This window comes from Cryptotermes secundus, unplaced genomic scaffold (assembly GCF_002891405.2).
Source record: "Cryptotermes secundus unplaced genomic scaffold, Csec_1.0 scaffold462, whole genome shotgun sequence".
Lineage (NCBI taxonomy): Eukaryota > Metazoa > Arthropoda > Insecta > Blattodea > Kalotermitidae > Cryptotermes > Cryptotermes secundus.
Window position 1 is genome coordinate 477453 of NW_019724744.1, and position 24154 is coordinate 501606.

The following is a 24154-nucleotide window of genomic DNA, read 5'->3' on the forward strand; positions in this document are numbered from 1 at the left end:
TAAAACGGCAGGGACGTGAAGCTGACAACACCATCGAGTGCAGAGGTTAGGAATATGTAGATCTATACATCCACTTCCCCATATGTCTTCATGGCGTAGTGCTTAATCAAGTACAGGGACAACTTTACTTTTATTTTGTATCATGTATATATTGAGTGCCGCCGGTCACGGTAGCCGAGCGGTCTAAGGCATGTACTGTCTTCGCTCGCTTGGAAACCGGGTTCGTGGGTTCGAATCCCACTAAGGGCATGGATGTGTAGTTTGTGGGTGTGCGTTTTTCTGTGTTTGTGTACAGGTAGAGGCCTTGCGTCGAGCTGATCACCCGCCCAAGGGGTCCTACCGAATGTGTAAGATCTAGAAAAACCGAAGTGAACAGAGAAGTTCATGGAGGTAGGCCTAGGCCCACTGGGGCTGTAGTGCCGGGGGGGGGAAGGAAAAGTTGTCCCTGTGCTTAACTAATTAAGCACTACTCCATGAAGATGTACACGTATGTGAAATTAAGCAGAAGTTGGAGGTGAGTGGTCAACTTCACGATCCGGCCGCTTTACCTTCGGGGAAATATCCCCCTTTACCCAAGGAGAGAGAATGCTTCTGCTTTTGGGAGACTTCGGATTCGAACTGAGGTCCATTCGACATGTAGAGCACATGCAGTTCTTGTTATGCGGCATTCGGTAATACCAATAACTTCAGGCTTATTAAGCCTTTCAATGCATTATCTAACAAACACACGTTCATTTAAGCTGTTTCGTTTTATGTAACGTATTCTTGCTGTAAGTTATTTGATCTTAAAACCATAACCTCAGGCTTATAGCGATGACTGTTAGGAGGGGGTTGGAGGGGGGGGGTTGTACACCCTCACCTAAGCTCGTCATTGGCTAGTTTCGCTTCTGTCCGCTGTCAGACCTCACGTGTTGCGGGGCAAGAATCCAGTGGCGGCTGGTTTGTTTCAGCACCCTTGACTCTCTCTCTCTCTCTCTCTCTCTCTCTCGTCATATATAAAGGTAAAAGTAAAGTAAAGTAAAGTAAAGCCATCCCTGTAACAGGCCGTGGAGACCAATAGGGTTGTGAGATGTTGAAGTTCCCACATTTTCTAGACAATCGGCTCATAGACGGCGGGAAATCCTTAGATACTTCATGCCACGTCCAATTTTTAACACCCATATCTTTAATACCCATGTTAATATATTTCTGCCATCCTTTTCTAGGTTTTCCAACAAGACATTTTCTAATACGTTTCGTCCTTTAAACTCTGCACTCCTTGTTCCTTCTATTCAAGCTACGAGTCCAGTCCATCGTAACATCTACAAGAATAACCTATTGAAATTAGACAACCTGTAAAGTTCTTAATTTTTTGTTTATTTAAGTCTTCTTAGATCCACATATTTGCCTGGATGCTTAGTTTTAAAACACCCGTAATGAATTCTGTTGCCTTATAATAGAAGCCACGTTTTAAGTCGTACAGAACACATACAAAAATCATACAGAATAGTTCGTAAAGTTATCGTTTATAGCCTATGTGTCAATCTTTACCTCTTTCAAGGCGTACGGCATAAAACAGACTGTGAGTTTATGATTTATTAAAACTTGATAAAATCAATAACTCTTCTGTTATCTATTTTATTATTATCTCGTGAGTTTCCTTATTGTTCTCCTTCTCTACAGCAATTTTCTATCATAGTTTTCTGTACGTACATTTTCCATGCGTGCTACGTACACTGTCCATTTACGCCTCTATAATTACAGCACTGGCTCTGTTAGTAACATAACTACGGGGGCTAGAAAATAAGGGTTAGGCATTTTTTCTTCTCATGAACATCCATACCTGATTTAATATTTCAGCTCAAGAGCAAACTCGAAAGCTCACCACACTACATAATTGCCTGCATTAGCTTAGTAATTTATCCTTATTGTGTCCAAAAATTTCTCCTCAGTACTTTATTTCCAAATGCCTGTGTTCGTCTCTCGGAATGAGATACGAGGTTTTGTAACCAGCCAATATGCAGACGACGTTATAATTTTACACTAATAGAATTCTACAATCGGAAAGAACCGGGATTTCGCTCGAAATTTAGCGACTCTGAATACTTCATGTTGTTTGATCTCGAACTCTGAATATAATACGTGAAGTATTTTACATAAGCAACCACTGCATCGAGGGGGCACTATCGATATCTTTCGAATGAACTGAAATTGGCTCTCTTATTGCGTACGAGATCTCGTTCTCACGCGCCAGAGGGTTGTCGCGATTGATGGAGACAGGTTCGTGTGTGCTTCTGCGGCAGGTTCCCGCTGCGTATACGCGTCTTGTGTGTTGCAGCAGTGTGCAGTGCCGTGAATTGTGTTAATTGGAAGATCTGCAGGCATGCATATTTTTATATTAAGTGAGTTGATTTAAATATTGTCTGAAAGCATGCAGAAACCACTTTACACTCGTTTGTTTGCTGAATTGTAGTTACAAAGTTCGTAGTAATTTTTGCTGTTCTTTGAAGAGAGAGAAACGTTAATATCTGAGTTATTCTGAAAAAGAAAACAGATTGTGTAGAAGTTAATAACAGTATATTCGCAAAGTTTTGCAATCAAATATACAGATCTTTGGGCTCCACAAATTATATAACTCGTAATTTAAGAGCTTATATATTAAGATGGGAAATTGAATGCATTTGTTTGTAGCCATTTTGGATTCCCGGGATTTAGGGTGCCATAATGACCATGTTTAGACCACAAGTTTAATATCATACATTAATAATTATATTGTTTGATAAAGTTCCTATTAATTAATTTATCAGGTGTTTACGTCAGTTATTAACAGTTTGTTGCTGAACGTTAAGTTGTGATATTTACAACTGCGTAAATCAAAGGAGTGACCTTGATCTAATGTTCTAGACATTTTTATATCACGTTTCTTCGTTGAAACCCATACATTTGTATTCCCACCATTTTATAGAGTAAGTGACGTCATATACGACGGTTAAGGTATATAATTTTAATTAGTTTCCAGGAAAAGATAGAGAATTATTATTAAAATACCAGTTATTCACCCAATTTTGTGTTCTAAAGTAACAGCATCACCTACATCTGTTAGTGTTATGATAACTGAAGCATACAACCATACAAATCAAACACCCCGTAACTCGTGGCTCTGACTGGCACAGTATGACAACAGACGCCTTAGCGATTTCATTCATTCTGTTCAGGTATGGCTGGTCACAAACTCTTCTCCTCACATTCTCTGCAATTTCTATGTATCATCTCAGTTGAGTGTTACTAAGTAACTAGATAATGATATTAAATATCCCAGCTCACTTATTTAACTTAGGGTGCCAATTATTTTTCACTGGGGCATTTTTATGTGTTGTTAAATAAGTAGTCATGTTCAAGAATATATTTATCATCGTAATAAATTGCTGTAATTCACAAATCTAGTAGTATGTTGGAATTAGTTTATTACGATCTAAAATATGAGCAGTTGATGGCCGAAGGTTAACATTTAGTATTCCTCATAATCGAATTAATTACTTCTTATTACCGCTTCAACAAGTTAGCAAGACTGGCACAGAAGAGAAACATTTTGGGCATATAATTATGGAGGATATATGCAATACGCATTAGGTCTACAGTTGTTTAACTCCGGATATCTCAGTTACCAGTAACTCAAATTATGTGGATTGTTTATTGCAATGCATTGTTATTTTTTTTCCTATTAGAACATGCTAGATGCTACTTTAGATTATTTTTTACTTTAAAGATATCCTGACAGAGATTTTATTGAAATTTTCTTCAGCCCCTCAGCAGTAGCAGCGGCAGTTTGAAGTGGCCAGACAACCCCCCCCCCCCACCGTTAATCATCAAACATAACTCTTCTCATTATATCATCAATATAATTTTCTGTTTTTCTAGAATTTTCTTGTTATGGGAACTGGAAGACAGAATCTGTCAGTTCTGTTGAAGGCCTATATAATTGTCTTCACCCTTGCAGTTGATATTTGAAATGCCCTTTGGCCCTTATCTGTGTCCCTGTTTTCCATTGCACCTGCTGTTTTAGTACTGTGTTAAGCATGTCATTGCTAACTATTTGTCTAGTTTGAAAATGCTGTAACTTACTGCATTTATTGTAAAACACATTTCAGCTGATATTAATGTTACACCGAAGGCCGCGCCATAGCTCAAGCGGTTAGTCGCTGGCTTCCCACCGCGGCGGCCCGGGTTCGATCCCGGGTCTAGTCAAGTGGGATTTGTGGTGTTGGATGCGGCAGTCTGTAAAATATACTTGAAGGGTTTAAACGGAAGAAAATTTTCTGTGTCCCCTCCCCTCCCCTTGTGGCAGGTATTCTGGTGAAGCACCAGCACAGGCCTATGTACACCAGAGCTGCGGGGTACCCACCTGGCTGCGTGTACCACAGCAGGAAGGCCGTGACACCGTTGCCAAGCACCAGGCCAAAGTCCTGTGCAGTCTGCAGGCCTCGCGCGAGCCTGCGCACTATCGTTTGCCTGCGACTCGAGCTCTCCTCCACATCCTCGGCCTCCTCGTCCTCTGTCACGACGTACGAGAGCTTAGAGGCGAGTGTCATGAGGAAAGTGACGCGGCCACTGACGAGCGGGCCCAGCCACACCCCCAGGGCCAGGTACGCAGGCACCAGTGTGTAGGGCGTCGGGTACAGGTGCAGCCCGAAGAAGAGACAGGCATGTCCGTAGCCCAGGATGAGCGTCCACTTGCATCCGACGCGCTGCACCAACGTGGGAGCCACGAGGGAGGAGAAGGACGCCAGGGCGTGGAGGGCCGAAAGCAGGAGGCCCCCCATGTTGGCCGATACCGCGGCCTGCAGGGCCAGTAGGGGCATCAGGGCGGCCGTGACCGTCGCGTGGCCGAGACACAGCGCCGCGAAATTCCGCAAGAGGACGCGTCTCGAGTAGACTGGCCCCAGACGGGACGGCGTGGAACGCACCACCGCAATCAGGCGTCGCACAGACGAGGCGCCCCCTGAGCTGGACAGCGAGTCCCGGCGCCGCGCCGTGGAGCGGGTTGAGATAGGCGAGTACGACGCCATCTGCTGAAAACATCAAGCAGCAGATGTGAGGCAAGCCTTCAGTAATGGGCCCACCCGTGTGTCAGAAGCGCAGCGGAACTTAACTTACCTCCAGCACGAAGTCGTCCCAGCAGGCACCGCCACTTCGCGTCTTGTGAACCACTCGGTGCTGGTGGTGCCCATGGTGGTGATGGCTCGCCCGCTCCCCGCCCTGGATGGTGCAGACTATCATTAGAAGCCTTATGAAGGGCTGCAGTCAGGGATGGAAATGCGATAGACGCGAGTATACGCCATCGGCTTAGTTGCAGAGCGCATGTTTTTACTTTTAGTGAACATATTTACAATATCTTAAGTTGTACAACCGTTTTTCCCAGCAACAACAAATTCTTGAACATGAATAATTGTAATTATTTCCTTTATAACATATGTCGGTCTTTGCCCGGGATATTCTGCTTGTCTGGACTGTCTACCTAGTCCTGAAGAGCCACTTCCATCCCTGGCTCCAGTAGTGAGTTAAATGGATGTTTTAGTGTTAATTCGAATTTAACAACCTGCCAAATTATTCTTGTAATCAGAAGCGCCGGGTGTGACCGAAAGGTTTCTTCTGTAACATCTCTCATTTTATCTAATTAACAAACTGTCTATATGGAGCCAAGTCCTTTTCGAGAAGCCGACAGTTCCTCAGCTACTCAAGAACTTCCCTGCATTTTATGGAACCCGTAGATTCATTGTCGTATTAACAAGAGCCTACCACTGGACTCTATCCTGAGCCTGACTGGTCCAATCCATACCGCCCCAACATATTTCTCTAAGACCCGTCTTAATATTATCCTCCCACCTACGTTTAGGTCGTCATAGTGGCCATTTTCATCCTGAATTTCCCACCGAAACCTTGGATGAATGCTCTTCTCCATGTTTGCTACATGACCTTCCCATCACGTCTTTGACTTGATCAGGGTATATATGCCATCCTGAAAAGACATATGCAACAGGTTTCTCGGAAACGTTGGTACTTATCTACAAAACTACTCGATCTTACATCCCAGAGGCGTGTAAACTTGAGTTAAATTTAACTTTCGGGGATACACCCACAATCACTCATCATCACTCATGGAGCTAAGCCCTTCTTGAGAAGCTGCCAATTGTGCAGCTACTCAAGAACTTTCCAGCATTTTATGAAACCAGAAGGTTCATTACCGTGTTCACAAGTGCCCTTCACTGGTCCCAACCCTGAGCCAGATCTATCCAATCCATACCATCCCATCCTATTTCTCTAAGATCCATTTTAATATTGTACACCCACCTACGCCTTGGTCTCCCCTGTGGTCTCCTTCCTTCCGACTTTCCCGCCAATATCCCATATGCATTCCTCATCTCGCCCATTCGTGCTACATGCCCTGCCCATCTCGTCCTCCTTGTCTTCATCGTTCTAATTACACTTGGGGAAGAATACAAGTTATGAAGCTCCTCATTATGCAGTTTTCTCCAACCTCCTGTTACTTCATCTCTCTTCGGTCCAAATATTTTCCTCTGCACCCTGTTCTCAAACATCCTCAGTTTATGTTCCTCCCTTAAATTCAGAAACCAAGTTTCACACCCATAGAGAACCACAGGCAAAATTATAGTTTTGTATTTTCTATTTTTTATGTTTTTAGACAGCAGACAAGGCAACCCCAGTAGGGGTCACAAATCCCACCTTCGGCGCGCTCTGGTAGGTAATTACATAAGAACTCGCAGAGGCTGGCTGGTTATGGTACTAACTGTGGTCACCAGGTGGTGCCTGACTACTGGTCGCGGTGCTTCAAATAGCCGAGAGATGGGGGGACGATCGGCCGCCGACAAAGCGTGCAGGTTAGGCAGGGAGCCCATGCTCGTCACATCGCAGTTGTTGAAGAGCCCTGTAGGGGATCAGCTCTTTGACTCTTATAGCTCTGCATCAACCTGCAACATTCCCCGACCGGCTCATATCAGTCAAAGAAAGTGAGATAATTTGAGATAAACAGGTTCCCCATGGTGGAGACGTGAAAATTACTGTCTCTTGGGATGATGTGTCGTGCGTTTCAGAGGAGCCTGTCTCTAGCTTGACAGTTAAACATTGGAACATTCTGAATTATCTACCAGACTGCACGATGTCACATCCCAGGCAACAGAAGTTTTCGAATTAATTTAAAACTGAAATGGTAGTAGGGATGAGGTGGGAAGGACATGTATCACGAGTGGGGGAAAAGAGGAATGCATATTGGATGTTGGTGGAAAGCCAAAAGGAAAGATACCACTTGGAAGTCCAAGGCATAGGTGGTGGGCAATAATAAGATGGACCTTAGAGAGATAGGATGGGGCGGTATGGATTGGATTGATCTGGCTCAGGATAGAGACCACTGGATGAACCTTAGGGTTCCATAAAATGCTGGGAAATTCGTGAGTAGCTGCAGAATTGGCGGCTCTTCAAGAAGGGCTCAGCTCCATGAGTAAGTAAGGAAGTAAGGCCGCGCCATAGCTCAAGCGGTTAGTCGCTGGCTTCCCACCGCGGCGGCCCGGGTTCGATCCCGGGTCTGGTCAAGTGGGATTTGTGGTGGACAAAGTGGCGCTGGGGCAGGTCTTTTCCGAGTACTTCGGTTTCCCTTGCCAATCTTCACTCCACCAAATTCTCCAACATCATAATCACCAGGGACAGGCTACAATAGGCCAATCAGTGGCCGCCGTGCCGAGTGAACCCAGTTGGACTCGAACCCCCACTAAGCGAATTAAAAAAAATAGTAAATAAGTTATGGTACTGTAGGATTTGGGGCTCTAGAAGCGGTCGTTATGAAGAGTTCTATCTTCTTGGATTTAACACCATGTAGTTCTTAAAAAGTCAACCGACGTTTCAGAGGAACATGTGGCCTCCATCTGCAAGATCGAAGAGTAAACCATACAAGAAACCAGAATAAAGAAGGTAGCAGCAGCTTGCTATCTGCTTCATTGCAATCTCCTGGTTTTTGCAGCCTTCAACCCTGAAGGTAGAGATGATATTTTCCTCCGAAATATCGATTTATTTTCAACACACCACACGGCGTTATATTCCGAAAGAGAGAACTCTTAAACTCTTAAATGGCATTATTAAAGTCCTAAGGTCTGAAGTTCGTCTTAATTTCATATAAAAGTCCAATCTGTACCTCGCAGGAAACAAATTACGTCTCCGCTGCAAACACCAACAGGTTAATGCTGTTTGGGTAAACAAATGACAGACCCGTCCTCTCGTCAGAGAGGGTGCCCCGCATCTACAAAACCGCAACCGCCTGACACCAACAAAAATCTAGTCTTGTTCCCCAGATGGGACTTGAAACCAAGATTACCTGGCCGAATGACCGTCGGTCGTAATGTGAATTTGACTGTGACTTGTTTAGGCAAACAATCGCTGTTAACTTGCGAACCGTACGAACGGAACGCGCTGCGTATGAAGGATACATAGATTTCTTAAGTGCTGAAGCACGCGGCCTTTACCTGTCACTGTACTTATGAAGCAGTAATCACTTCAGTGATGTAAACCTAAATATCCATGTATCCTTGAGGTCTAATTCACGGTAGCCATTCAGTACTGATCCTAGAGCTATCTTGGACACAGTATTGATTAAAGATGGTTGGATTGAATGTTGTTTAACTACTCTGTATCAGTTGTAGTTCTTACTTAGCGTTGAATGATATGAGAGGATTGAAACTCGAAGGATATTTATACAAAAATTGCCATCCTAACTTTAATATTATCACTGAAGTATAGAGCATAGAGGGCAGACATGAAAGTTGGCAGTATATACATTAACCATTTAGAGCACAGTGGTTACTGCATGGCACTTGCTTTTTTTTAATGCTAGTGGGTTGGGACTAAGTCCCTTGTACTGCGGCCACTTCTGGCCTATTGTACCAGCCCCAGATGATAGGTGAGGGTGATTGTGGAGCAATTGGTGGAATGAAGATTGGCAGGGGAAACCGAAGTACTCGGAGAAAACCTGCCCCAGCGCCACTTTGTCCACCACAAATCCCATTTGACCACACCCGGGATTGAACGCGGGCCGCGGCGGTAGGAAGCCAGCGACTAACCGCTTGAGCTATGGCGCGGTCTACCTAAACTCTGAGGAAAGAAAGTAACTGGCAGCCATTGACATGTTGAGGCGGACAGGTATGGAGGCTGACATGAGGGATCGTTACACCCAGGCGATCGGAATGTAATTTGAGGTACTAACCCGGAAAATGCCTCTAGAGATTGAATAGAAATTATGAAAATGAATGAGGATATGTGATTTCCGGGCCGAGATGTGAATATGTGACGTCGCATATAATAAGCAACATAACTATCCAGTCAGTAGTGATATTTGGTTCCTCCGCAACGTCGTTTTACTAACTTTAGCAATGCCTGTGGAGTATGGGACCTGTGAGTAGGTCAGCATCCATAGCTGAGACTTGTTCCGCCAAGGCGAGCCACCTGCTGGGCGCACATTTGATGAATTAGCCGGTGCTTCGTTGTTTTATTACATAAGAAGCGTGCAGTAAGTTGTGACTGCATTACTGCGCCCTTGGAACACAGGAGGCCTTGGCAGCTTCACTCTTTCACGCTCCCATTGTCATATTTGATGAAGGTCGTAGTGCTGGGTTCGAACCCTGTATCAAGCTTTTGTAATGCTTACTGTAACTAACTCCATCGAATAGAGCTACCAGTTACTCATGAAGTCATGGAATTACTGTCAACACTACTATCTTCTGGTATGTAAAGCCATATATTCCGGCAGAAGCCCACCGACGTTTCGGACGAACTTACTGCAACAATCTTCAGGGTCAGACAGTAAGCCAAGCAAAAACCCACCATAATATTTAATGTCGCGCTGAGAAGTTCAATTCCTTCATAACTACGATCAGAACAGCCCGCCAATGGCCCCTATCCTGGGTCAGATTAATCCAGTCTCTACCCTCCCAACGTATTTCTTTACGATCTATTTTAACTAAAAATATTTTACTTTAGCGTCATATTCTGTGTGTGAAATTTCCTCCCCCTTCCCCTCCCTTTCACGACAACAAGAACGATGTGGGCACGCGGTAGCGTAGGTGGTTGAGACATTATGCTACAAGCCGGAATGTCGCTGGTTCGAGTCCCGATGAGGTCATTGAATTTTTCAATTGACCTAATCCTTCGAGCTGCACTATGACCCTGGGGTCGACTCATCCTCTAAAAGAACTGAGTACCAGGAACCTCAAATATCCATCCGATTTGGGGATACTTCCAGCTTATCTCAACAGTGGACTATCCTTCAATCATATGTCCGATTTTGGAATATTCTCTGGCTTATTGTCTCAACAATGAACCAATCTGATTTTGGAATACTGAATAACTGACTACCCTTTAAGAAAATTAATCAGTTTGTTCCTGTTGTACTCATTCTGTATGAGAAATTATTTCGCACGTGGCATATTGGTGCCCCACCCCAAGTAAAGCGGGGATGACCCTGGCCCGCTACGCAGCCGTGCAAGGCCCGCTATCGACCTATCGACCGCGCTCTGAAGAGAGGCTGACGGCAACATAATCCTGGGGTTCGCAGATACATGAATGCTGCGGGGTTAGAGTGAACTCTATTTACATTCGTGTCAAATTGGAGCCAGGACGCAAGCGTTTATTTTAATTAAAGAAAAGTAAACAGATGAATTGCTGCTTGGTGTTGCATGGACAATAATTCGAGTGGAGATTTTTGCATATGAGTCAGTCCTACGTTTCTCGCAGATATAGCGTCGCCGTGGATTGGTTATATAGAACTTCTGCATCGTGTTTAGGAAATTCCTGTAAAGCTGCAGTTCTGAGCGAGACTTTTTTAATATCTTTCCAGGGTCTCTCCAAGGAAAATGACAGAATAGTAACTTAAATTACGCCATAATCGCATCTTTCTGCATCTCTGCAATTCATTTTGTACTAATCATCCTACCACTGGCTAACACATTACCACGAGAGGGAGTGACTATAGACGGTGTTTTGGAATGGATATTGGATTTATTGGCCACTTACACTCGGAAATACAAGTAATTACAGTGCCACCACTAATCCCCACAGCACACATCAAGTTTTTTACAGCCTACTGTGTCTTCACCAGCCGTTTCCTGGTAACAGCTTCTAACAGTTGAGATTCTTCAGCTTCCGCGTTCAAGTCTTCTCTGAATGGCGGCTCCCTTCCAACTGTCTCTTTTCTTCACAGACTCCCGTACAGAACTCACTTGGTTGCCCCAATTTCCTTTCCTTATAATTCTTCGGCGCGGCCCGCTCAGATAACATCGTCCATTCTCGTATCCATTGCCGCGGGAACGTGTTTACCGAGTCGTTCCTTAGCAGAAGCCGTCTATTCTTGCTTATTAGGAAACTGCTGCCTGGCAACGGACGTCACTCCTATGTTCGTTTCGCGGCCGTTGCCTAGGAACGAATGTTGTTTCACAGCCGTTTGCTAGCAACGGCTCTTTCTCTGGCTTCACAGTTCTTGCTTTGAGCAAGTATGCCACAATGCATAGCTTTAGCTACTGACAGCGTTGTTAAACAAACCTTAATAAATAGATGAGTAAATAAAATTGTTCAGGCACAGAGAATACAGGGCGGCTTGATCACAAAGCGCAAATGGTTAATGCCGTTCAGGAAAATAATGATTTAGATTGCAGTCTTCTAGAGTGTGACACCGTGTAGCCTTGTATGAGGGCTCAGATATTTCGGAAGAACACACTTACTCCATCTTCAGGGTTGAAGGTTATGTTTTTCTGAAACGTTTGTATCTAATTACAAGACCACACGGTGTCACAACCCAGAAGACCACAATCCTAACAATCCCAACCGTAAACACCATAAAATAATCGCTGTTCATTCGCAGAACAATATGAAATTCATAAATATATGCTATGAAATAAATTCAAAGTAGTGTTCAAAATATGTGTTACATATACTAACCACTGTGCTTCAACGGATTAAATCATTGTTATCTGCCTGGCTCGAAACCTAGGGAACATGTGGATATATATAGATTTGATAATACATGGATGCATGGGCCTCTTCCTGCCCCCTCTCCTTTCTCAATGCACTTCCCACGCCCCAAGGCCAGCAACATGCGATTTAGAGTAAGTAATAAATTGTTGTGTGCCATTATGCAACCCAAACATCGCGGGGTTTTTTTTTTCCTGAAATCAAATTACTTAAATTCTTCACAACGCCGCAAAAGATGTGTTTTTAATTTGCGTTTTAGAGTTAACAAAAAACAGGAAATAAATAAAAAAAGGCACATGTCTTTATTTAGGTGAAAGGCTTTTTTCTTATGTAATAGTTACCTAACCCACCGATAGATGTCCAGCCGAGCGGAACAAGATGGCGTGAATGCCAGCGCGCTGTGGCTAGTTTCCATTGCGATTTTATCTCGCTCCAGCCGGTTGCGCAATCGCATGTACAATAATAAATGCATCTTGTTGTCCGTATGCAGCCTTGTCACTAAGCGTACGCACACCTGTATCTTTCCACATTCCTAAGATACTGAACAAGCTCGATCAAGGTTCAGTTCTGACAAAGACCAAGGATTCGCACCCCGGGCTCACTACCCTTAGAAATTTGCATTACATTTATATTTAAATGTTACAAATTGTTGTCAGCATTACCGGACATCTCAGTCATAACGAGTACGTATAAGCTGCAAGGCCAAGGAATCTGGATTCAATTCCAACCAGGGGTGGGAGAGATTTTTCTCTTCTCCACAGCGCTCAGATCGGGGGTAGAGTGGTCGTGGCGTAAATCGAACCAGTGACTTCCGTTTAGTGCCGAGACTAAGTGTGCTTGGACCTAAACCTCGACCTTCCCATACTTTCATGTGGCGCAGTCCTTAATTGAGGGCAGGATTGAACCTTAATCGCCGTTGCCGGGATGAGAACAAGTCTACCGTTGGCGTCAAGGTCATGGAGAAAAGTCAGATGACAAATGAGTTATGTGAGGAAGCCGTAGAATGTTTGTCTGCATTGTTGAAATAGTGGTTATTAACTGCTAGGCGCATGTCACGAACAGGTTATAAAGTTGTTCCACTGTTGACCGTCGGAGATTCATTTCCTTAATGTTGGCAATCGGGCCTGCACCGGAAATGATGTTCATATGTTTCGCTTTTTGACACGGAGTCTTAATGAAGTTCCATGTTTACTGATTTCAAGTTTTGATGGTGGTTAGTTACTGATGTTAATTTCTCATTCCTGGGTTGTCACACGGAGTGGTTGAGGCGAAGATGTCGCTTCAGACGCACATGTTTCCTCCATCTTCAGGGTCGAAGTGTCTATTTTCACACTGTTGGTAATTAACATTATGAAGGCTGATCGGTCCGGCGATCGGATTGCTGCTGACCTCGACAGCACAGTCATTCCTGGCTTCAGTTCTCCTCGAGATCCAAGTCCAAGATTTATATTTTCTCCTAGGCATGTACATGTTTCGAATGGGGCCTCCTCTTCGACGAAGGAGGGGTCGATCTTTCTGTGTACGTGCTACTTTTGTTGCACCGTAGTTTCAGCACGAGTAAGTCCTCCATGAACAATTTCTTCTAAATAATATATAAGGATTTAGTCCGTTCTCACAGGAAACATTACGTCTTCGCTACAGAGCCCAACCGGTTAATGCTGTTTAGGGAAACAGTCGCTGTTTACTGTGAGAGCCATACGGAACACACAGATACACTCTGTGAGCAGAATGCAGAGTTTTAGTATGATCAGTCCGTACCGCACAGGAAACATTACGTCTCCGCTACAGAGCCCAACCGGTTAATGCTGTTTAGGGAAACAGTCGCTGTTTACTGTGAGAGCCCTACGGAACACACAGATACACTCTGTGAGCAGAATGCAGAGTTTTAGTATGATCAGTCCGTACCGCACAGGAAACATTACGTCTCCGCTACAGAGCCCAACCGGTTAATGCTGTTTAGGGAAACAGTCGCTGTTTACTGTGAGAGCCCTACGGAACACACAGATACACTCTGTGAGCAGAATGCAGAGTTTTAGTATGATCAGTCCGTACCGCACAGGAAACATTACGTCTCCGCTACAGAGCCCAACCGGTTAATGCTGTTTAGGGAAACAGTCGCTGTTTACTGTGAGAGCCCTGCGGAACACACAGATACACTGTGGGCAGAATGCAGAGTTTTAGTATGTTCAGTCCGTACCTCACAGGAAACATTACGTCTCCGCTACAGAGCCCAACCGGTTACTGCTGTGTAGGGAAACAGTCGCCGTTTACTGTGAGAACTATACGGAACACACAGATACACTCTGTGGGCAGAATGCAGAGTTTTAGTATGTTCAGTCCGTACCTCACAGGAAACATTACGCCTCCGCTACAGAGCCCAGTCGGTTAATGCTGTTTAGGGAAACAGTCGCTGTTTATTGTGAGAACGATATGGAACATACAAACACACTCTGGGGAGAATGCAGTGTTAAATGTGTTGAAGTCGGTGGTACGTATAGTAACAACTGGGCTTTAAAGTGTTAATTAAATCGAAAGGGGTTTATAACACCAGTCGTCATATCCACCCCACGAATAATAATACACGTAACGGCTGATGAAGTGTCGTTAAATAGACACTTGATAGGTCAAGTGTGAAGAGAAGGGACGTCGCACTGTGATGGACGCTAGTGTCTCGTGATCCTTTGAGAATAGGCTGCCGTCGGATATTCATGCTGCGTCATGCTGAATGCTTCAGGCGTCGAGTCGCGGTCGGTAGCCATTTCACCTGCAACATTTGTTGCGTGTCCATGTTAAATGATGCTGTGCTTAACATACGGCCTTGGATTAGTCACGCCTCTCGGCGCTTCTTAATACTGGTAATAGTCTACGCATTTTGGTGGGAAAGAAACAAGGAGCTTGGGCAGAATTCATAAAACCACTAATAATGAATGGATATTGTGGCATGTAGACCCATTGCTAGGCAACGACCGCGAAAAGAATTAGACAAGTGCCGTTAATAAGCATCGGCTCGCAAACAACAACAGAAAATAGCGTTCTCTCCGCTGTCCTCGCCGATGGATGGGCACGCAATAGTGGATACAACAACAAAAGAGTTGTGTTTTCTATGCTGTCCGTGTTGAGATGTTATAAGCAGGACAGTTGGAGTAACGAGCGAGTTTAAAAAACTCAGCTTGAACTTGGCGGTGGTCAAGCTTACGACAGTTCAAGAGACTAGGCTGCCGTTGTAGCATAAGATACGTAAGGTAGGCATGATCTGCTTTGCAAAGCCTGGACTGACAGGGGACTTGTACACTCATACGTACACGTGTCAATATCTAGACTGCAGTTTTAGTACTGTTCTTATCACAGCGTCCAGATCGGCTCTGGGCCACACCCAGCCTTCTGTCCAGTGGGTACCGGGGGCCTTTCCCCGAGTGTGAAGCTGACCACTCACCTCCAGCTAGTGCCGAGGTCAAAGAATGATGGAGCTATTCTTTCACTCTCCCCCTAAGCCTTCATGCATAGTGCTTAACTAATTAAGCACAGGAACAACCTTTTTTATTTCTAGTGGGGTGGGACTAAGTCCCTTGTACTGTGGCCACGTCTGGTCTATTGTACCAGCCCAAGATGAAAGGTGAGGGTGACTGTGGAGCAATTGGTGGAATGAAGACTGGCAGGGAAACCGAAGTACTCGGAGAAAACCTGCCCCAGCGCCACTTTCTCCACCACAAATCCCACTTGACCAGACCCGGGATCGAACCCGGGCCGCCACAGCGGGAAGCCAGCGACTAACCGCTTGAACTATGGCGCGGCCCTCACAGGAATAACTTTACTTTTACCTGTGCTTGTTTTACTTCAGTCACGTGGAGAACTTCTTAAGTATGAACAGATACAATGTTGAATTTGTCAGATTTAACCTCAAAGTTTCTCAAATTTCCAGTGTCTGTAACTGTTGACCTACAATCATTACGTCATACAGAATTAGTAGGTATGTTTATGATCAATCGCCATACCAAATTTCACATGCCTATCTCCAGTGAATCATTAGCTTCACCATGAAACACAGAACTAAAAAAAAAAAAATATTTTCGGCCGTTCATCGTGTTGCCATTTTACTTTCTATAAAAATATACCTCAAAAAGGGGCTGTATAATTTCTAAACTCTGTTGCGTCATTTTAGAGTCTAAATTAAATTCAGTTTATGGCGCTCTCGTCCCTCTAGATTGCAGCTCCTTCGTATTTTTACTACCGATTGTAAGAAATTAACGAGTACGACGTTGGAATGGCCTGCATTGGCATACATTTCATATTGTCACGTGTATATGTGACTCTCGACGGGGTTTGGGATTGATGACTTCATTTATTGACCAGTTATACACACAACTCGTGACTACACTTCACAGATCACTGACATACACAGACTAGTGTCCTCAGCCTATTAGTCTCCACTAGCCATTTTCTGGCAACGGATTTTGACACAGCAACTATAAGTCTCACTGAATTACACACTCAGATATTACACATAAAGTCCTCTCTTCACAGCCGGACTTACAACTTAGCACTCTAGCAAATAACTCGCAACCATTTCACACCGACCTCCTAGTCTTCCCTTCACCTCCTGAGTATCAACTAACTAAGCTCTAAACCTCGTCTCGCTTCTAACCCCTTGGCACGGGCTACACAGAAAACACCGTTCTTATGTTGCTGTGCCATTATTGCGTTCGTGTCTGTTTCTGCAGGAACGTGTTTACCGATCCGTTGCCTAAAAACGGCTCAGGTACATCTGCGTGTCTTGCGGTCGTTGCATAGCAACAGCTCTACGCGCTACAATATTAAATTGTTTCAGACCTCTCCTCTCGCTGAAGAGGAGGTCACATTTCAAAATACGTGAAAGTCTTGGAAAGAACAAAAATATAATACCGTAAACCAAGACCGAATGTGCTGGCGAGGTCCACAAGCATTTACTCTAACCGACCCGTACCGAACTATTCTGCAACGAATATGATGCCAAGCTCTCCTCTTATCGAAGAGGAGGCCCCATTTACAATTACATAAACTGTCTTGGAACGAATAAAAATTCGGTCATGACTCCCAACTGGGCCCGAAAAAGAGGACGACTATGCTGGAGATGACCAGCAGCAATTTACTGCTATACTATGCTATGTTTTCTAGAATTTGGGGCGGGGGGGGGTGGATTACACAGCCTCAAAGACCCCAAAATTATCTCATAAACCTCATTATATTTTTCAAAGTAAGGAAAGTAAGCTTATAAGCTGAAACAAACATCGCATGATGATATATTTCCTCAAGGCTAGAAATACGAAACTAATGGGACAATGCATTTCAGAGCTCCGATATAGCAAACATGGCGAATCAGTTTTGTAGACACGGCAGTAACATGCTCTGCCTTGTGATGCTATTGCTTACGGGAGAACAAAAGAATGTCCCGCCCTATAAACTCAATTACTGTGTCAGGTCGTAGATGTTAGCACAGGCTATCATGAAAAGATCAAATAATTTGCTTCCCGCGATGCTGTTGAACTCAAGAACTAGACGTGCTTGAGGCACCTCAGCGCGTGCGCAATGCAGCCTCGGCGTGTATGAAAGGGGAATGCTGAAAATTACATAATGAGGTCAAGGGAAAGGTTTCTCTTTGCCTAATTAAGCTACAGGCAACCTTAACCTCGGCACTAGATGGAAGCGCCTGATTAGCTTCGTGATCCTGCCGCTTTACACCCACTGAGTACGGGATGGCTCTGTGTGTCCCAGGGTCGGTCTGGGTGGTGAGATGAAGGGGTGGAGGCGGGGTACGGAGGAATCCGACCGACCTACTTTAAGTGATTCGTGTACTAATTAAAATAAAAATCCAGCAAAATTTCAGCTCACACTGCGAGCAGATTCCTGACTGATCGAAAACAGGAAGGGCAGTTCATTATGCCAAGATTTCCCTCCCTCGTAATTGCGTTTGCACGGATCAGCCATTACAATAAACTTCTGTCACTGATTTTCAGTGAATGCATCCTGTTTTGTATCATATTCTATTTCTTACTGATAACCGTCACGGCAAAACAGTCAATAACACGTGGAAGCAGCTCTATGAGATACTGCAACTGTCTGTTTCGCCTGCTCACGCTGGTTCGCTCGCACATTTATTCGTCTCTTCTACCCTGAAGATGGAGTAGATAAGTTCTTCCGAAACGTCGGTTAACACAATACCGACCCGGCGCCACATCCCAGAAGACTGCTTTCTTCAGTCACCGCCGTGAAAACCTCAAATCTTACATGACTAGACATTGTCCGTTGTTCATTGTCTGATGACGGAAGTCGATCCAGTTTCCGAAACGTTGTGAAAACCAAAGGCTATTGAAATTTTCCAAAATAATAGTCACGTTTGCAGAAGAATCCAATTTAGTTCCTCATTCCCATTTGTCTTGAAATATTTCGTAATGTTGTCTTCCCACCCAAGTAGGTCCCCTCCCTTCAGGCTTTCAAAAATGTTCTGCTGATTTCTGATTTCTGTCATGTTCCATTCGTGCAACCTGCTCTACCCATCTGCTCCTCCAAGCATAGCCATCAGCTCTCGGTGCCTACTGCAAGAAAATGATTGATAATTACACAGTTTTCAAGGAATTCTCAATAACTAACTTCATGGAGCTGAGCCCTTCTGCATCTACTCAAGAATTTCCCAGAATTTTATGGAACCAGAAGGTTCATTACTGTGTTCGCAAGAGCCCTCCACTGGTCCCTATCCTGAGCCAGTCAATCCAATCCATACCATCCCATCCTATCTCTCTAAGATCCATTTTAATATTGTCCACCCACCTACGCCTCGGTATTCCCAGTGGCCTCTTTCCTCCTGGCTTTCCCACCAATATCCTATACGCATTCCTCGTCTCCCCCATTCGTGCTACATGCCCTGCTCACCTCATCCTCCTTGACTTGATCATTCTAATTATACTTGGAGAAGAGTACAAGTTATGAAGCTCCTCATTATGCAGTTTTCTCCAAACCCCTGTCACGTCATCTCTCTTCGGTCCAAATATTCTCCTCAATACCCTGTTCTCGAACACCCTCAGTCTATGTTCCTCCCTTAATGTCAGAGACCAAGTTTCACACCCATACAGAACCACCGGCAAAATTATAGTTTTGTATTCTAATTTTTACGTTTTTAGTCAGCAGACGAGAAGACAAAAGGTTTTGGATTGAATGGTAGCAAGCATTTGCCCGAGTTCAATCTCCTCTTAATTCCCTCATGAATATGGTATTGTGAACAAATTAATAATTTTAACTATACCTGGTCATTTAATTTTTTTGTGTAATTGTAATAAGTTGCGCCTTTAGGAACGCATCTCCGTAACCGTTGCACTAAAATGGCCCCGCATAGCGCTGATTCAGTTAGCGCCGCAGGGTTGGCAAGGGGACTATAATGATGACGCGCCCTTCGAGATGTTTTGGACAGAGCATGTCATGCAGGTGTGCCGAGCCGCGCAGGAAGCCGTGGAACAACTTTCAAATGTTATTAACATTCCAGTCCAGTTCCTTGTGATAAGCAACAGGATCACCTTCACCTGCCTTTGCCGTCCGGGGCGGCTGCCTTGCTGCAGCTGTTAGCAAACTTATCACGGAACAAGCTGGCTTGGCTGTAATGCTATCCTGACCGTTGTTATTCGTGATTTTCCTCAGTCCAAGAGAATATTTTGATCAGGCGACGACCACCTCCTGACAGATCCTTTCCAATTCTTCACGCTGTCCGATTCTGACAATGTCATAATAGAAGCGACTGAAAATTTAAAGTTTTCCTTGTGCCATGCCACGAAGACTTACGGGGGAGTGGAGGTATAGCTCCACCATTCTCAGCCTCTCCACTAAATGGAGGTGAGTGGCTAGCTGCCCCTTTGCCGCTGGGGAAGGAGCCCCGGTACCCATTTTATAAAATACTGGGTCGGTTCCAGAGACGGTTTCAACAGAAAGAAACTCCGTGGTTTTAGCCCGCAAGCGAACTATACCGACAGAGCGACCGCCGCTTGTCGGCGAAGTTATTGCCAACTTTAGAGGATAGATGCTGTCGAGTGGTCAGCACAACGAATCCCCACGGCCGTTAATTTCGGTCTTCTAGACCGGAGACGCTATTTCCTTGAAATAGCTCCTGAATTATCCTCACGAGGCTGAGTGAACCCCATTCCAGACCCACTACTCAGAAAATCTGGTGGCGCCGGGAATCGAACCCGGAACTCTGGATCTGTAGCCGTGGATCCGGCCAGGAATACAACCACAAGTCCCCCTTCGTTTAACATTGAAATGACATGCCGTTACAATTCAACGGGGAATCATTTACTATGTACTGCGGCATAAACGTGTGACGTAATTTGTTGTTTTAAAGGAGAAAGGAAGAAAGGAGCTGAAAGTATGAAAGGAATAGCGGAAAGCAGAAGAAGAAGCTGAGGGCTGAAAGTATGAAGGTGATGGCTTCCTCTCGAGTTTCATCGAATATTCCATTAGAAGATCCAAAATTAAAATGGATCTTAGACATGGAATGTTCCGGCATGGAGTGGATTCAGCTGACAGAACAGGGGCGGGCACTCCTTAGTAAGACAAGGAACATTCGAATTCCATGTAAGACCAGCTGAGCGACTACCAGTTTTTTTAAGACTGGTGATGCTCCCTGCATATTCCCTGAAATTACTTCGTTTTGCTATTCTAATAAAGGGGCGAGATCCGGAAATTCCAGCCACAATAACTTAACCCAGAACTGTTGGGAAATTCTGGGTAGAGATTAGTTTCCTTTTTCCCTGATAAATTACTGGTTGCATAATGGAGAGTCCGAAGGCCGGTCGGCTTAAGTCAGGTAAGCGAGACTGCTGGAACTCCAGGGTTCGATCCCGGTACAACTGGGTGTGCGCAAATTATGTGCTCAATTGTCAGATTTCCTGGCTACAGATTCAGAGGTCCGGGTTCGATTCCCGGCTCTACCAGATTTTCTGAGAAGTAGTGGGTCTGGAAAGGGGTCCACTCAGCCTCGTGAGGATAATTGAGGAGCTATTTCAAGGAAATAGCGTCTCCGGTCTAGAATAGCGAAAGTAACGGCCGTGGGAATCCGTTGCGCTGACCACGCGACATCCTCTATCCGCAAAAGTTGGCACTAACTTCGCCGACAAACGGCGGTCGCTCGGTCCGTATAGTACCCTTACGAACTAAAACTACGGAGTTTGTTTTTGGTTGTTTGTTTGTATGGCCTCGACGAAGGACATCAACATAGAACTCAGGTCCATCGCATACTCTACCGAATCCGGGACCTCCATGCAATGTTGTTCCGGGATGACTCGAGTCCCTTGGTACTAAGGCCCCTCAACAGCCGTACCATACCACGTTGTGATGACAGGGCAATGTATTAGGAGAAGATGGGAGTGTCAGGATAAAAACCTGTCCCATTTCCACGTAGCTCACCACATGGCTTACCCTTCGTACGGACTGGGTTGCCGCGTTGAGAAACCTGCAACTAAACCTCCTGAGCTACAGCACAGCCACCCGCGAATGCTACAGCCGGGTGCAGACTGCGGTGTCTAAAACATCTTCGAGGCCACGTCATCATCATATGATGGCAGATTCTTGCGTCATCATGAGAAAGTTACTCGACTCTGTATCCAGCAGACTGTGAAAGCCAAAATCACCGTACCGGAGACATTACTGGACCCACAAGACTTCTCTTCCGCAACGCTACCTGCTCAGCGCAAGGCACCCAAAGTCACTCGATTCTATTTGCAGTACCCGGTTTTAAACCAGACTCTCCACACCGGAGACCTCGTTCAGTCGGTAATGTCTGGATAGCAGAGGAACTGTCGTTCTATTCCTCGCAAGAACCTGACAGTCTCATCTCCACACAGTCCATAACGGCCCTGGGGCCCACTCAGCCTCGTGTCCAATGGGTACCGGGGGTTCTATTAGCCAGGGCATGAAACTGACCACTCACTTCCATCTAATGTCTAGCTAAACAATGATGGAGCTATACCTCCATAACGCCATACATCTTCATGGCGTTTGCTTAATTAATTAAGCACAGGGACAACTTTAACCGATCATAGCTGCCGCGCGGTCTTCGCCCGCTCGAACACTGGGACCGTGGTTTCGAATCGCACTCAAGGCATGGATGTCAATGTGCGTTTATTCTGTGTGTAGGTAGCGGTCTTACGACAGACTGATCCCCATTCCAAGGAGTCATATTGACTGTGTACAGGATTAAGAAACTGAAGAGAAAGCGGCCAAGGTCCACAAGGGATGTAGAGCCATAGATAACGAAAAGGAAAAACAACTTTGCTTTAACTTAACCTTACATAGTCATAATACTGGAAGGAAATTCATGCTGCCGTTAAGAATACAGAATTAGACACTACGAGTAAGTTAATATGACCTCTCTCTCTCACGATTGCGCCGCCTCGTTCGTTCGAGCACGATATATCGTGTTCATGGCCAGGTTGGTCTTCGCGTGACCGACAGTGGTCACAAAGACGAGGATAGACGCCGCAGTTGATCCGGCTCAAGCCGACTCAAGCGGAAACTGGATCGTTCATTCCGGCAAACAAAACAAATGAAGATTGTGAAGGTTAGGCCTCTATGGTTGGGCGGTTTCTGACTGCCCCGAGGAGCATTTCAGTAAGTTTCACTGGCCAACAATCGCAGGACGACTTTTCCGATATCTCACGGCTCGTTTTACCGTCGTGAGATAAGTGAGAAGGACGCGGGGCCATATTCCTGAATTACACTTCAATAAAAACGGTTTTCATATGCACACCGACATATTTTCTTTTTTGGGGATTTGAGGAGGTTCTCACAACGGTGGTTATGTAGTGTATAGTCTTCTAGGATATAATGCAGTGTAGTCCGTTGAAAGTCAACCGACGTTTCGGAGGAACATAATGCTTCCATTTTCACGGTCAAAGAATAAGCCGAGCAAGAAGCCAGCGTGGAAGCAGGTGCCAAGCAAAGTAGAGCCTGCCACCTGCTTTCACGCTTGTTTCTTGCTCCGTCCGATTCTTCGACTATTAAGATGGAGGCGATATATTTCTCCCGAAACGTCGGTTTATTTGCAACGGACTACACGGCGTTATATCCCAGAATATAGCACTACTAATTATTTTATTTATTTACGATTATTTATACCGATATATTGCAGTCATTGTAGTTACCAGGTTACGGGGTGGTTACCGAGCAAGGGTGGTTCGATTCTTGACGGGGGTAAGAGCCTTTTCACTTCTGCATAATGTAAAGATAATTTCTGGGGCAGAGGCTAAGTCGACTCCAGGGCCATAAAGCGGCTGGAAGGATTAAGTCAATTGAAAAATCCAATGATTTTATCGGGAATCGAACCCGCGACTTTCCGCCTTGTAGCATAGTGCCTTAACGAACGAGGTTAATATGCAACTAGCATGCCAATAATTCAATTAGGCCAGTTGTGTACGTACTAGATCTGAAGTTTACGGATGTGTTCACATAACTGCGGGCGTCGAGATGGCAGATACTGGGAATGTAACGTACTGTACATAGCGTGACATGTGTTCCGTTCGGAGTAGGCCGAACCACAAGATCTGGGCGGGTTTCAGAGAACACCTTTCCTCAAGGTCACCACATCGGGAATCCTAAAGAATAATGCGTAAGTATGGGGAAATCTGTCTCACCAACTTCCTTCAAGCTGACGTCACAACATATGATTAAGGCCATCTGGCCCTTTGAATAGGGCGACAATTCGTGTAATGATACAAGCACGCCGCAGTGAGTTCTTACTGAGTCACGTTTCGTCGTGGGTGTCACACTTCCTCACATACGTTAAGTACGGATGAGGAAGCTTCTGGATCGTGGCAAGTTGGGCCTCGATAATTTGGCGGATTTACACGATTTCAGCGTCCCAGGTTAAGGAAACGTTTCTTTGTGTCATCTGTCTGGCTGTGTGGATGGATATATTGTATGAATGGATGTATGGATGTATTATGGATGGATGTATAGCTGGATGGATATATTATATGAATGGATGTATGGATGTATTGTGGATGGATGGATGTATAGCTGGATGGATATATTATATGAATGGATATGTTATGGATGGATGGATATATGAATGGATGTATGGATGTATTATGGATGGATGGATGTATAGCTGGATGGATATATTATATGAATGGAT

The 24154-nt window shown here is 44.9% G+C and overlaps 2 protein-coding genes across 5 annotated transcripts in view; one reads left to right on the plus strand and one right to left on the minus strand.

Annotated features, from left to right (window-relative positions):
• The window catches only part of LOC111862812 (protein unc-93 homolog A), a 46229-nt gene that overhangs the window by 8748 nt on the left and 13327 nt on the right, over window positions 1-24154 (minus strand). The window contains exons 2-4 of one of the 4 annotated variants that reach the window (XM_023848523.2): window positions 6795-6965; window positions 5134-5235; window positions 4382-5048 (exon numbers count right to left, since the gene is read on the minus strand). In XM_023848523.2, coding sequence (XP_023704291.1) covers window positions 4382-5048; window positions 5134-5235; window positions 6795-6893 — 868 coding nt within the window. In that variant the 5' untranslated portion in view covers window positions 6894-6965. Of the gene's footprint in view, window positions 1-4381; window positions 5049-5133; window positions 5250-6785; window positions 6966-24154 lie in introns of those variants that run through there. The other 3 variants (XM_033750802.1, XM_023848522.2, XM_023848524.2) reach the window with 3 other exon arrangements.
• LOC111862814 (D-xylose transporter) overlaps window positions 2237-24154 on the plus strand; it is a 78402-nt gene continuing 56484 nt past the window's right edge. The window contains exon 1 of the mRNA XM_023848526.2: window positions 2237-2381. The gene's annotated coding sequence lies outside the window, so the exon portion shown is untranslated. The remainder of the gene's footprint in view (window positions 2382-24154) is intronic.